This window comes from Photinus pyralis, unplaced genomic scaffold, assembly GCF_008802855.1.
Source record: "Photinus pyralis isolate 1611_PpyrPB1 unplaced genomic scaffold, Ppyr1.3 Ppyr1.4_unclustered_Scaffold2352, whole genome shotgun sequence".
NCBI lineage: Eukaryota > Metazoa > Arthropoda > Insecta > Coleoptera > Lampyridae > Photinus > Photinus pyralis.
This window is the reverse complement of record NW_022171187.1, coordinates 4,716-20,623: the sequence shown is the minus strand read 5'-3', so window position 1 is coordinate 20,623 and position 15,908 is coordinate 4,716. Positions and strand designations below refer to the sequence as shown.

Below are 15,908 nucleotides of genomic sequence, written 5' to 3'. Positions count from 1 at the left end.
TTAACTTTTATAACGTCAAAAATGGGACTCGGGAACCATTTGTTATCCATCCCTGCCGTTAGGTACGAGAAGCTTAAGGTCCGCTTTTGAGATATAAATATAATTGTATTATTTTCTTAATAAATTATTATTATTATTAGGGACCTAGCACTAAATTAGATAAAAGGCTAAAGCTAAAGATTAATGGAGAGCTCGTCTTAGTGTTTAAAATCTGCTACATTGCCATCGGAAAACCTGGATCCCCAATTTGTAGAGGACCATACAATGAGTCCAGTTGAGGCTTGTTCGATTACTAGAACATGTGGTATCAACTGAAGAAAAATAGATGGATATTAGAAGCCAATCATCGCTGTATAGGTCACGAGAATGTAAACTATCAACACCGAGCAAACTGGCTGATATACAGAAAATGATAAACAGGATATACACCGGTACAATTCGCTCACCAATGAAGGGAAGGCCGAATTTATACGAAAAACCTTCATGCAAATTCGGTATGCACGACTGATGAAGGGTAAGCAGATTTTATATGAAAAACCTCGAGAATTCTGAAAAAATTCCGTTGTTATTCTGTAAGAAGTTCCAGTTGTCATGGTAAAGGCATAGGCAGCGGTTGAGAATGTTCGTCTTATAGATACACCTCTTTCCACGGCCACCCAGGAGGCAATAAATTCACATTAAAATAATGTAATTTTATTGGAGGTGTTTATTGGCCTCGTTATAGGGTTCCCCATTAGAAATTTCTTATATATAGAGTATATAAAAAACAACTAATAGGCCTACCATAATTTTTGAATGTCAAATGATTACAATTTAAAAAGTAAAAAAATACATAAGATGCAGACACAAACAGTAACCGAATTCCACACTGGCATATAGCTTGATTCTTCCTCCTACCAATTCTCCACCCACGACACTCACTCTTGCCGTTAGAGATGGACTCTCCCAACATTACGTGATTCGTTTTTTGTGTGTGCAAAAATATTGCGCCGGTGAACGAGAGCTGGGTTCACTCCGGAAAATGAAACAAAAATCCGTCTGTGGAAACATCATCGCTAAAGGGGTTGTACGAATTCCTGTCTACCGGAGCGCTATGAGACGTTGAAGAATCTTCAGACCGCAATAAAAAACATGAAGGCAGCGCAGCGCTAGTCCACACGTACAACATACACACACCCTTCTTACAGTTCTAGTGTCTCTTCCTCGACTTGACCAAACACCGAAGAGGAACATGCGACGGTAGATACAAAAAGATGGATCGCTCGGATCGGTGATTATGATGAAATAGTGTAAAGTTTCCAAAAATACCAATAAACATAATTTTTCATTGTGAAAATAATTGGGAACCTTATTTTACGTAGGTACCAGCTCCCGGTAGAAGAAGAACATTCGCGAGAGTGAAATCGCAAATTATTCCTTAGGGAAATGAAAAACTCCTTGATGTTTATATATCATTTATTAACACAACTCAAGAAGGTATATTATTTATATTTAAATTAAACGTATAATATTCTTGATCAGAGGCAGAAGTGGTTTCTGATGTGTAATTGCAGAGAGTTCAACTATCTCTTTGATTAATCCATATAACTTTCCACAACAGTTGCAGATTTCCATCCGCATGCCCGACTCGATTCGTTTTTTTTGTGCAAAAAAGATTGCGCCGGTGGACGAGAGCTAAGTTCCCTACACGACTCCGGAAACAAAAATCCGCCAATGGAAACATCATCACCAAAGCCGTCTGCCTGAGTTTTCTTTTTAGGACCGGGGTTGTGTGAATTCCTGCCTACCGGAGCGCTGTGAGACGTTGGAGAACCTTCACACCGGAATACAAAACAAGAAGGCAGCGCAACGCTAGTCCACACGTATCTGACGAAACATCGAGGAATAACATGCGGGGTAGATTCAAAAAGATGGATTGATCGGAACGGTGATTATGATGAAAAAAAAAGGAAATAGTGTACAATTTTTAAAAACGTCCCTATTATTCCGTAGAGAAATGAAAACTCCTTGGTGTTTATATATCATTTATTAACATAACTCAAAAAGGTACATTGTTTACATATAAATCAGACGTAATGTTATCACATTTGATCAGAAGCAGAAGTGGTTTCTGATGTATAATTGCAGAGAGTACAACTATCTCCTTGATTAATCCGATTCAAGATAACTTTCCGCAACATCCACGATCCTCACATGCCCATTGGGGCTCATCTGAGTGCTTCTAAACGTCCAGAAAACGCAATATTGGCATATCGAAAATTTATCACGATTACAATACTTTCCTTTATACATACTTTGTATGTAGAGGGAAAGTAACAATGGAGGCCTAACAGGTTTCTTTGTTAAGAATTAATCTATTGTAGGTCTGGTTAAGTAAAAAAAAGTGTGGGTTGGTAAATTAATAGATTGATATAGAAAAACTAATTCAAAAATACATTAGGAGGGATACCAAATCTGCACATTAATCAACATCCATCGGGTTATCGGCAACATCTTGAGGTTTATCAATAGCATAATGGCCCCACGGAAGAGTGTTAAATGAGCCGGGAATTAGATACCTCTTATCGTCTTCGGGACTTAGAGCAATTTTCGACTGTGTTATAGAATACACTTGATGTTTATCTGTCCGAATCAAATTTTGAGATGCTGTTTTGCGCTTAAATGTCTCCAGACATTCCACATAATCATCAAAAGAAATTTTAGTCTCGACTACACTTTTCTTTACCCCCTTTGCCTTTTTTATCAAACCATAATTTTTAATAATCGTAGCAATTTCATCCTCCTCATACTCTTCCGCTTCTAATTTCTGACGCAATTTTATTAAATCATCCTTGGTGGTTAATACTTTGGTCGTGTACAGTTTAGATCGCAATCCTACATAATCAGTCATTACTTTCCCATTATTTTCATCCTTCATCATACCCAAGACTTTCTTATTTACAAGAGGTATGTCATATGGGTTGTTAGGGTTAAAATCGCTGGTATCGTAATATTTAAAACAATCGCTTTTAATAACCATATACGGGTCTTGCTCTCGAATTTCATAAATTAAACTATCGGTATCAGTATAAACGGCAGTACAGTTACCTCCAAATCTATCCATCATGTAGTCGTAGTGAAAGCTGTATATGGTCGTCTTAGCTAAATCAAGAATGGCTTGACCTACGTATATAGGTTTATTTAAATATACTTCAAGCTTATTCATTTCTACCGCCACCAAGTTCTCATTAAATATAACGCAAGATTTAAATTCTGGTTTTGAGATATATGATTCTGCACCATAACGACCCTCCCATTTGGATAATAATTTAACGTCAAGTCGTTTTCTAACATTTTCCATGGTCTTCCCAAAGACTGCGTTGTTCATCAACTTAAACAAGTTCTTCTCAAATTCATTCTTGGCATTTCTTCTTAGGTTCGTATTCAAGTCAATGTAGGACTTTAGCCAAGGGGACTGTTTAAATTTTAGTACTCTATGTACTTTAGTGAGAACTAAGCCGTGAGCTAATGCTTGTTTCAAGGCGCGATAGTGGATGACGTATTTTTCTTTATGATTTAGGGTTGCCATGAGTTTTGAAGTTTCTTTAGCTCTAGATGGTGGTTTCATGGTTTTCGGGTTGATATGTAATGCACAGAATGGTAAATCTTGATGTAAGTCATGCAACTGCTTTGGATACTCCAAATCAACTTCTAGAATGTAGCCTTCATTTGCATCATCCGGGATCATAGTAACATCGATGTTGGCATCTACCCATTGAAACCCCCCATAAGGAAGATATTGACTCATACTCCATCCATATTGGTTATTAATATCATTGTACATCAAATATACATCAGGTTTCGCTGAATCATACTTGGGCATGTATTTATTATTTGCGTGGACTCTTCTCTTAGAGCAGACTTGACTCAAACCTCCTCGAATACCTCGCTCAATAAAAAGAAACATATCTTGGTCGGTAAGGAGTTCTAACTCTTGCCGCGTGTGTTTCAACATGGCATCCCAAGTAAAGCCTGGCAGTGTAAAGTAGTGGGCTGGATCTAAATCATAAGTACTAATACAGCTTGATCTAAATAGTTCAAATACATCCGCAAGGAGGAGAATATCGGTCTTCATATATAACTCAACGTATTGACCTAAATTGTTGCAGTTAAATTTGCTCCACACCTCTTGAGCTCTACGATACATCCTACGGGGACAAGGCTTATCTTCCAATTTATTGTAAAACGCATCTTGAGGAGGGAGGCAAGGCTCATCGAAACGGGTAAATGAGTCTAAATAATCATACGGCATAATACCCTTTTTAGTTAAAAGATTAAATTGATCTTCAGGTAGAGCAAAGAATTGTGACTTGAGATTGGGAAATTCTGTTAGAGCTGATGATAATTTATCTAAGGATGATGCCATAAACCGGAAGCTATCTATAAATCTAAAGTTGATGCGTGACTCGTTGATATGTTTGGTAAAAGAGATATATTTTTCTTTGGTTATAGGAAGCAAGTCGATTTTACCACCCATTCTAGTGGCAATATCCGTTATAAGAAAGTGAGCGTCATATCCACTCAAGTTGTGGAATACTACCGGAATTGTATGAGTGTCCTGATAGTTGACGTTACAAATTTCACATGCAGCTCCGCGGAAGTTGTTCTCTGGAATGAGGTGATTGTGATCTCGAACCTTCTTCTGCCCTGCTGTAAATGGCTGTTCGCAAATGTGGCAGTGAGTTGCTGTTTGGAATTCGATTTCTTGTTGTGGAGTCATTTGCATCTTATAGGGGCAAAGAAACACAGTAGAGACATCTTCCGCGAGTTGATTCATCTCGTCAGCAAACCACCGCATACAATCTTCACCACGGTAACTATTGTAGAATGAAAGAGATTCGTCATATGAGCACTTGAAGTAGTATCCCACAGCTGCCGGAATATGTTGCTGGTATGCGGTCTTTTTCGCGCTAGGTTTCAGGACACTCTCGAGATCTGCATATACTACGAAGGGGGCTTTTATTTTATTTTTAAAATTTTTAAACTTCAACGTCTTTTTTTCTTCCGTAGGCATCTTGATTGCGGTATCATTCTTCTGCATACAATCTCCAGTATGCTTAATTAATTTGTCTTCAGAATGAAAATAGTGTAAACATCTATCACAAACATATTTTTGTCCATTCCTTTTGCCTAACTTTTTAGATACTAGCCGTGAAAGATTTTTGATCCAAACATAATGGAATTTAGTGGGTTGTTCATAGCAGTCTTGCACTAAAAGCAGGTTCACATGTTTATCCATCTTTTCCTTAGTTAGGTATGTAGGCAGGGTACTAAACTGATCCTTTTTCTCTTTCTTCAAAATGTACACATTAATGGAGATATTGTTCTGTTTTTCAAAATTCGAAATTTGTCTCATGGTCATCGGAAACTGGATCCCTTTTAGCTTAAGCACAGACGAGTAGTGAGGGTATTTAGATATTCTTTGAGGATGTTTATCAGCAGGATATAATGCTGAAACCACCGCCCACGCAAAGCACGCATGATCCTCGTTCTTGACGTTAACACAGGCCTTTTTTGTTTGAATTTGCGGAGGTAACTCAACATATGAAGACCCAAGTTGAGGTGTAAATTTGTTAAAATTAACCCCTAAATTAACGACGGCTCGAAGTGCCCAACCGCTGTTACATTCCTGAAACTCCGATAACTTCTTCATTAGGGGTTTACTAACCTTTTCCTCAAACCACTCTTCTATGTCAGTACCCCTATATATTGCCGCATTTGATGTTGTGAAGTACTTATACTCATTGAGAGTCTTTTCCCCTTGAGTAATCACAAATTCCCCGCAAAAAATCGCATTTACTTTCACAGCCTCGTCTTTTTTCAAGGCGTTGAAAACCTGTCGTTTGAAGATTACCTTACAGTCCACTAAGAAGCGGCTGGGGTCTTTATGTTTGAGATTAGTAATAACACCAGTCCGTATTCTATTACTAAAAGCTGAAATGGAGTCATCCCAATGAACGCGATGCTTTGCGGTTTCTTTGTTCAATGCTATACCCTGGCCCCTCTTTTGTTCTAATTTAAAATGCTTACGCATCGATTTAATATTACGTAAACAAGCCTCATGATGTTGTTTTTCACCTATAGGTAAAGCTCCACGCAAAGAATTCCGAATCCTACGTGTCGCTTTATCACACTCTCTTATCCCTTCCCTAACTGATTTATCGCTGTAATTAGTTCTTAACACACCTAAAATACCTGCAATGTGTTTCACTAAATCTGCAAACATCTTACACGTCTAATGAATTTTAACAATAAACTAAAAAAACCTACTGCTAATAAAAATAAAACTCACCAACACGACTAATAAACAAAAACGTCTAAACACAACGAATACTAGAGCAGTAATGGAAAAAATCTGAATAATGCACCTTTTATAGCGAGCTGAAGTTACGTGTACCTGTACGTGTAATCAATTTTAATAATAAATTAAAAAACTATTAATAATAAAAATAAAACTCACCAACACGACTAATAAACACAACACGTCTAAACACAACGAATACTAGAGCAGGAATGGAAAAAATCTGAATAATTCCTCTTTTATAACGCGCTTCGAATTACGTGCACGTCAAATAATAATAAATTTAAAAGAATAACTACTACTGCTAATAATAATAAAACTCACCAACAGATAGGTAACTAATAAACACACAAACGCAACGACTAATTGCAAGCAATACTCGAATAGAAATGGGAAAAAATTTGAATAATCACCCTTTTATAAGGCGCTGAAAATGCAATTTCTAATGAGAGTGTGTATATTTCTGCGAAATGATGATCGCTCTCCTCGGCTCTCGTTTCAGAAAAGAACAAAGTCGATTCATCACTATTTTTTACACCCGTGCGGCGTGCTTCCGAACTCAGGCCATTTTAAAATTTGAAACACATTATTGTACTTATTTGTTTATAATTATTTACTTTCATCTCCAATCCAACAAGAACACGACAGGCGCTTTGAATAATAGTGTTGAGGTAAGCATTTTCAATTAGACGTTTGCTATACGTAAAATTACACGGGAAATTTAGTGTAATAGATACATTTTTTCGTGAATTTGCAGTTTGATTAATGAGGGCGAAGCCCGAGTTAATCAAGCATATTAATGAAAAAAGACACTTTCAACACGTGTTGTACACGAAATTTTTTTGCGTAGTGATCCTTAATTACACATAATTGAATAATATAATTGACATTCGCGATTTACTGTCACTCAAAATTTGAGCTATTGTTCAAAGACAGGACGGTGGACAGGACTAAACGCCATGGAAAAGAATGGTAAAAATCGTGAAAAAAAGTACCGCTTTCCATACGATTTATTGACAAAAAAGTTCGGTAATTTGATAACTATGCAAAAAAAATTACGGAATTATCTGCATAACTAACGAGTTGTAATACAAAAGCTGATAAGTGCGCGCGAGTATAGTTCGTGCTGAATGCGTACTGTGCAAGAGCAGTAAAGGACGACGGGGACGAGCAGATACTTATTACCGAGAATTGCATTTGTTTATAGGTTTATATTTTGAACTTGAAATTAATTTACTTTCATCTCCATTCTCCAGTCCAACACGACAGGGTGCTCGTTGGAGTGGGGTAAGCATTTGCCATGAGTGCAACGCGTATTTTAAATATGGACCAATTACACTTTTTAGTGTGTGAACATAATAATGCAATACTGAATCGTTCAAGTAGGCATGGCGGCTTCATTATGAGATTGGGGAATGTAAGAAATTGCTTCGCCGCAAAAAGGATATGCACTTACTCGTATTTGGATACCTCATAGCCGCCCGAAATTTCGAACTCACAGTAAAAAAGGACCTTGCGTGCGCGCTAATGCAGAAGGTACCTTCAGAAAAATGGACACGAAAAAATCGCGGTGCATTTCCTATATTGGAATGTTCCCCGACGAACTTTTGATGTGCGCGGTGGTAAAAAGAATTTGACAAAAGTGTTACTATACGTAAAATCGCGGGAAAGATTACCAATGTAGCGCAGTTTTTCTTCAGTCGTTTTTTTTTTCATTCCCGTAGCTGCCAAATACCGCTTGTATTACCATGAAGCTCCCCAAAAAGAATTCTAATACGCCCCAGTATAATTTTTGAATGCGTACTATGATACGAGAATTGCATTTGTTCTATTTATGTATTGGAATTTGAAATTATTCTTCGTAATTAAATTTACAATGCTTTCAACAATGAAGTAGTAAGGGAGAGGACGATTGTATAATAGCTGACCGATCATTTTTACACATTCCATCCCAGGAAGTCTATTCCATATAACATTTATTTTTATCCATAATCGCAAAATGAATATGAAGAACATCCATACACGTACGACTTGGATAGTACAAGTTACCTAGTATTACAGCTGGATGATGCAATGTCATATAATTATAGGAAATCTAAACAACACGTCGACTAATTCTCGTTTTAATAATTAGAGAATCGGGGAACGATTTTTTCTACAATGCTTCCTTTTATTCTATAAATAGCACAAGTAATTACCTACCTATGATTGTTTTAACGTAGATATGATTAAGGCGCGGTAGCCGAGTGGTTCAGATGGATGGTTCTAATGTAAAGATCGATGGTTCGAATCCCCGCGTCTACAAATTTACCGCAACGCTTATGAGAAGCATAACTGTCAAAAATATGAGGCAAACGGAAAGACACGGCTCATCTATATCAGTCGATAAGTAATAGTTCTGGTAGCGCAGTTGGTTATCCGACCTCTGATACAGCAGTAAGTGCGGAGGGAAGTAGGTTCGAACCTCGATCCGAACTGAAGCCTTCCAAAATAACCTTGACCCGGGCTGCCGAAAAAAAAGGAGCGAAACTAATTGGACGGAAAAACAGTCCCTCACCCCGAGAGCCTATACCATATATATAAGAGGTATATATGGCCTAATACCAACACCACGGCTGTCGAAATAAGTCGATTAAGCTGAGGCGGTAAAAGTTCCCACACCCCGGCTGCCCGGACCAACGCCTCTCCGAAATACCACACTCCGGCCCCTGCGACCAACGACATCCCTGCCGGCGAGCCCGGGACGCGCATGCGCACATGACAGAAGTGATACAAAAATGACCGAAATGGACCTTAGAATTTCTTATGGGAAATAACATGGGATTTTGACCAAAAGTGGGCCAGAACTCTCATAGCCTATCTACTGTTGTGAATATACAGAAAAATAGTTTTTTTGGATGATTGGTAGGTATTAATACTATTGGCCTTAGGGGTTGGATGTACGCCATGTACCCAGTTCACTTGACAGCGCTATTATAATAAATTGTATCCAAGATACTAAGTAATTGATTTTTAGTTGGAATATAGAACCTAAAAAATTGAGACAAAAAATTTTAATTCCTCGTGGAGGCCAACGCCAAGAAATAACATTCACCACTTGCAATTAATGAACGCAAAGTTGGTGATCTAAATTCCGCGCCTGCATTTACAAATAGTGGTAACTCAGCCATGAAGTGAATAGGATATTCCACATACCTAATTATGTAGCTAATCACTCATGATAACGGTTTTGCTAGACAGGCAGACACCCATAATTATGCATCAAACGATAAAATATATGTACTCAGGCTTTAGTGATGTGATTTGCATCGTGACTTTTTAGTCCGAATGGAGGTAGACGTATAACTGTGAAGTGTACGACATTATTGGTTTCGAGCACTTTGTGTATAGTGAATCGGTGATTACCTTTTATGGAAAAATATTCGATCATAACCATGATATTTGTAACGTTTGAGAATCATGAACATTTGTAATTATAATCTTAAGCCGGGCTCAGACGACTGGTGTACTTGGCGAATACACAATTATTTGCGTACTTGGGAAGTATACGAGCTTGGCGAGTTGCGATGGCAAGCAGGACACTCACACGACGTGTATATTGTACAAGTACGCGAGGGCGAATATTTGGGGCGAACATTTGTAACACTTTATCCTTTTCCAGGCATCATTAACTGCATTTCGATTTTTATGGTCTTTGTGTTTAGCCATCCAAATGACCGGCTCATTTTCATAAAAAACAAGAAATTCCAACCAATCTCATTTGTCCACTCCATTTCAATAAAAAAAAGAAAAAAAACAAAAAAAAACGTCTGTACGCTTCCGTCTTTAACTGAAAACTAAATTAATAATCGCACTAAAGGCAAATTATTTGTGCATTCCGTTTGAGCGCCTCTACAAGTATAGATAAGTATGTACTTGGCAAGTGTGCGAATAATCGTGATCCCTTTGACTCGGACCAATTTTACCGACAAGAAATGGAAAACTAACGAGTGACAATTAATTGTACAAGTAACCCACTCACACGACATGCCAAGTATACGAAAGTAACGATTATTCGCCAAGTACACGAGTCGTCTGAGCCCGGCTTTATTCGAGAGTGGTGCAAGGAATTTATTTCAAAGGAGAAACCATTTAGTTCAACGTCTAATCTTCGACATCCACCACATAGTTTGGATTTACCACCGTGTGACTTCTCTGCACATATGCATTAGGCTACACGTAAAGTTTACATATAAACGTGCAGTATTTGTGCAATAATAATTGTTTATTATAATTAATCGCCCCAGGTTCGAACACCCGATCTCCCGACTGTAGCCCAACGCTCTACCACGAAGCTACACAGTCGGTTCAAATGTTTTCGTGTATTTTTGATTACTGGCATCAGAATCACACAACGATGAGCATACGATGTCGACACTTGTTTTAGAAGATTTTCCCACGAAATTTTATTCTTTGTCACATTCTCAAAATTGAAGATGATAATCTTGAACTTCCCTTTTATATACTGTAGCGAAGAATCTACGAGTGCGTTTTTAAATTTTTGAGGTGTTCAGAAAATGTTTCAATTTAGATGGTATGGATCTATTGATATTAGTTGAAAGTAGCTACCCTTCGCTACACAAAAATGTTTGCAAAGTAAATTTGTAAAGGGAATTCAAGTGATAATAATCCCAAAGTACAGAATCCTAGAGTTCTGTCCTAAAATATATGCTAACGTTAGAAGTACAGCCAGTCTTTGGAGATACCTATCACAATATAGCTAAATCTCATATTGCCCAAGAGGATCCTCCAATTTTTACCAACATTACCAATTAGACTCGCATTAGAAAGTTTACGTGCGACAGATATTAACGATCATTTTAGTTTAGTTATTTAATCGACAAAAATTGGATTTAGATTACTTTTATACCGGAAACTTTTCAGTAATCCATAAATAATGCATTCGAATTAATAATGATTGCGACATTTCTAAAAAATTATCACTCCACTAAACTTTCTAACAAAATTAAAGTGATTTATTAATAATTAAACCAATCATTAGGTACTATAGTCGTATTTGCGTATTTGAAGTAGGGTATCATTTGAGATTTTACATTTAATCCAAATCGAGCGCATATAATAATCATGTACTTACTGTAATGGTTCTCTCTCGAACGCCTAATTGCAAAATACCACCTGAATGTGTAGAGAAATATCTATTGCGATTTCCCTTTCTTTGTAAATCACTAACTGTTGCGATTGAAAAGAGCTTTGCTTACCCTTCATGAAACCGCTAACAAATTGACCATTAAGCTAAGTTAACATTATCGAGTACATCAACTTGATTTTTCAAGCAAACTGGGCAAACTCAACAAGAAGCCATTTGGCAATGTTCTATATAAATGATTTTATGAATATTTCTTACATAGTGATGAAATTATCGGACTTTTTTAAACGAAAAATCGTATGGAAAGTGGTACTTTTTTTCACGATTTTTACTATGCGTTTCCATGAAGTTTAGTCCTGTCTATGAACAATAGCATCCATTTTTGAGTGACAGTAAATCGCGAATGTCAATATAGTTATTTGTACAACTAGTGTTGATAGTGATACTTTTTTCATGAATTTGCAGTTTGATTAATGAGGGCGATGCCCGAGTTAATCAAGCAAATTCATGGAAAAAAGACACTATATCAACACGTGTTGTACACGAAATTTTTTTGCATAGTGATCCATAATAACCCACAATTGAATAATTTGATTGACATTCGCGATTTACTGTCACTCAAAAGTGGATGCTATTGTTCATAGACAGGACTAAACTCCATGGAAACGCATAGTAAAAATCGTGAAAAAAGTACCACTTTCCATACGATTTTTAGTTAAAAAAAAAGTCCGATAATTTCATCACTATGTAAAAAATTACTATTAATGCGTTAACTCATTTTTTTTGGTTTTCGATATACTGTGTGACAACAATGGAAGAACTGCTCTCACTCGCCTGTTGATGTTGATGAAGTTTTTTTTTCAATTTCGATCATGATGGATATATATATTTTTTTTTCAAATAAATGGTTCTTTGTAGTGCATTAATATTATTATTGATGGATAAAGAAGTAGTGTGTTTTTCTTACTGGCATCGGCATGAGGAAGTTTTGTATCTTTAAGTTTTAAGAATTTTGCAACAAATTAATTTTTTTGTTTTAGATTACCTGCAGTCATGAATGTAGCATTCGAGGATGACCTACCACAAGTTGAGAATGTGATTATAAATGATGTTCCTACCTATATAACAACTACACACAAGTTTATGGGAGTAAATAGCTTTATCTTTAAAGTATTTCAAACTAATATCCGTAGTATTCATAGTAACTTTGATCAGCTGGAAGTACTGCTCGATACTCTTAATTCAAAATATGACATAATAATATTGACTGAAACATGGTCGGGTGGAAGTGGAGAGTATGCGAATCTAGATGACTACTGCTGTTATTCTAACGGAAGTAACCAGAATAAAGCGGACGGGGTCCTTGTTTACATAAAAAGTAGTTTAGTTCACGAAACAAAATTGATAAACATTGAAGGATTTATTTTTATGAGAACTCGGGTTGTTGTAGCTGGGCAAAACTTTTATATAACATCATTATATAGATCTCCAGCCTACTATCTTGATAAATTCCTTGATATTTTTGAAAGTTACATAACTCGTTACTGCAAAAATCCATTTGAACTGGTAGCGGGTGATTTTAACCTGGATACTTTAATTAACACGAGTTCTCACAAGGATAGATACGTAAATACATTAAGTGAACATGGGTTTATTAACTGCATTACAAAACCCACAAGAGTGTCAAAGTTTAGTGAAACATGTATTGACCATTTTAACTTAAAATTTGATTTTAATCGTATCAAGATCTTGCCTATTACTACCACTTTTAAAATTTCAGATCATTTTTGTTTATCGCTGTACTTAAAATTTACTGCAACTTCTACAAAAACTAGTCAAACAGAACATGTCACACTTCACAAAATTATAGATCACAACAAAGTTAAGGCGTCTTTAGTAACTCATGATTGGGATTGTATAAACCATTTAAATTTAGACGATAGTTTTAAATATTTCTTGGATACCTTAAATAATTACATTAAGAATTTCACTAAGCGCAAAAAAACAACTTAAAAAGAAAAAGGAGTGGGTGACTAATGAAATTATTAGTTTGATGATAGACAGAGATCGTGCCTTTAAAAGCTATCTAAAAGATAAAAGCAATACCAATCGTCATGATGTATATAAAACATTACGGAACAATGTAAACAATCTAATTAAAAAAGCTAAAGAATCTTATTATACGAAGAAATTTTCAAAAAGTAGTTCTGCGAAGTCCTTATGGGAAATTACAAAGGAAGCTATAAATCTAGATAAAAGTAAAACCAATTATCACATGATAAAGGACGAAAATGGGAAAACGGTAACCGACGAAATAGTTATGGCTGAAATGTTTAATGACTACTTCATTAAGGTCCCGAAATTGTTAGCTGACAAGTTACAAAAATATGACTATCATAATCATAACATCACTCCAAATAAAAGTTCTATGTTTTTCCTACCAATTACTGCAAATGATGTTATGTCTTCAATCAATAAACTCAAAAAAAGTACTTCTTCCGGCATAGATAACATAACATCACTGATGTTAAAAAATGTAATAACAGAAATAGCTCAACCTCTAACTGTACTGTTTAACCGTTGCATTCTTGATGGTTACTTCCCTACAATTCTAAAAACCGCAATAGTTAAACCTCTATTTAAAGGTGGTGATCCTTGTAATATTAGTAATTTTCGTCCGATTTCTTTAACGTCCTGTATATCGAAGGTATTTGAAAATATATTAAAACTTCAACTTGAATCATTCCTTCATCGTCACGAGGTATATTCTGACAATCAATATGGTTTTAGGACGGGAAGAGGAGTGGATGACGCACTTGCAAAGTTACTCTCTAATATTTATACGGCTGTGGACTCTTCACAACCCTCAATAGCTGTTTTTTTGGATCTTGCAAAGGCGTTCGACACGGTTTCACACTCCATCCTATTTGAAAAGTTGGAATTATACGGGATTCGTGGAGTGTGTTTGTCGTTACTGAAATGTTTTGTTGCGGATAGAGAGCAAGTGGTTGTAATCAATGGTACCCTAAGTAGTCCCAAACAAGTGGTAAGTGGAGTTCCCCAAGGTTCCATCCTAGGTCCCGTTCTGTTCTTATTATACATAAACGACATAATTAATTTACGTTTTGAACGAGCTACTATAGTCTCTTATGCGGACGACACTGTACTGTACGTGGTGGGAGATACTTGGGAACAAGTCAAACAATCCACATCGTGTTACTTGTCTGTACTCGTACGTTATCTAAACCAAAACTTGCTGTCTCTCAACTACACCAAAACTCTGTATATTCCCTTTCACTCTTACAAATTTCAAACAATAGATGATGACATAAAAATCCATGAATCAGATTGCTCTCAGATTAATTGTAGTTGTGCTCTAAGTATATCTCAAAGGGACCACATCAAATATCTTGGTGTTACCATTGACAAACACCTAAGATGGGACCATCATATTACACAACTTGTGATTAAACTAAGGAGATATGTCTATCTGTTTAGAAAGTTAAAACGGTTCTGCAATGAAAATTCATTAAAAATTGTTTATTACGGCTTTGTGCAATCTGTGCTGGGATATGGTTTGTTAGCGTGGGGTGGGGCAGCTCACAAATACTTAAATAAGTTAGAGGTGGCACAGAAGCTAATAATCAAAATTATGGCTAAAAAGCATGCACGTTACCCTTCTCAATTGTTATTCAAGGACACCAACCTTTTTACAATAAATCATCATATCTTCTCTCGGTATCTCGATTTATATATAAAAATATTAATAGGCTTAAGTTAAATTTTCCCCAACACAATTACGATACAAGGACAAAAATAAAGAATTTGGCGTATAATTTAAAAATACGGAAAAAAGTTGGTCAATCTTACTTCTTGTATTATACACAAAAGCTATATAATTACCTATTAATCTACACAAATTTGTCTTTCCCTTTAACAATTTCATATCATGCGTTTATCAAATTTATTAAAGAACTTCTCCACAATAATTTCTCCCATCTTGAATCACAGATTTATTTATTATAACGGATACTCTACCCTAACTCTTTGTTTTTTATCACTCTCAACTTGTGATCGGTTCAAAAAGCGTTATTATCTACGTACACCTTGGGGTGTAGTGACAACAAGTTTTTAACTTAGTCGTTACACCTAAGGACGCTAAAAATGATATTTTAGTTATTTTCATTTTGGACATTTTTTTTTACATTTACATTATTATACATAGGTTATAGGTTTCTGTTACAACAAGAATGTAAATAAATGGTTATTATTATTATACTCGTACCTATTGCTGTATTCTGACGATGCGGAAATTTGCTTGAACTAGAGGGTTTGCACAAATTATAGCCATCTAAGGAAGCCACTTATAGTGACAGCCCTCAGCATAATTACATCTTAATAATTTTCAGAAAAAAAAACAAG

The 15,908-nt window shown here is 36.1% G+C and overlaps 1 protein-coding gene across 1 annotated transcript; it reads right to left on the bottom strand.

Annotated features, from left to right (window-relative positions):
* Nucleotides 1-2,461: 2,461 nt before the first annotated feature.
* On the bottom strand, nucleotides 2,462-6,265 carry LOC116181823. The gene has a single exon (XM_031502251.1). The coding sequence runs from the start codon at nucleotides 6,263-6,265 to the stop codon at nucleotides 2,462-2,464; it is 3,804 nt and encodes a 1,267-aa protein (XP_031358111.1).
* Nucleotides 6,266-15,908: the final 9,643 nt, after the last annotated feature.

Bases quoted from the DNA above. Each gene is read 5' to 3' on its own strand.
- LOC116181823 (XM_031502251.1), bottom strand. From the start codon at position 6,265: ATGTTTGCAGATTTAGTGAAACACATTGCAGGTATTTTAGGTGTGTTA.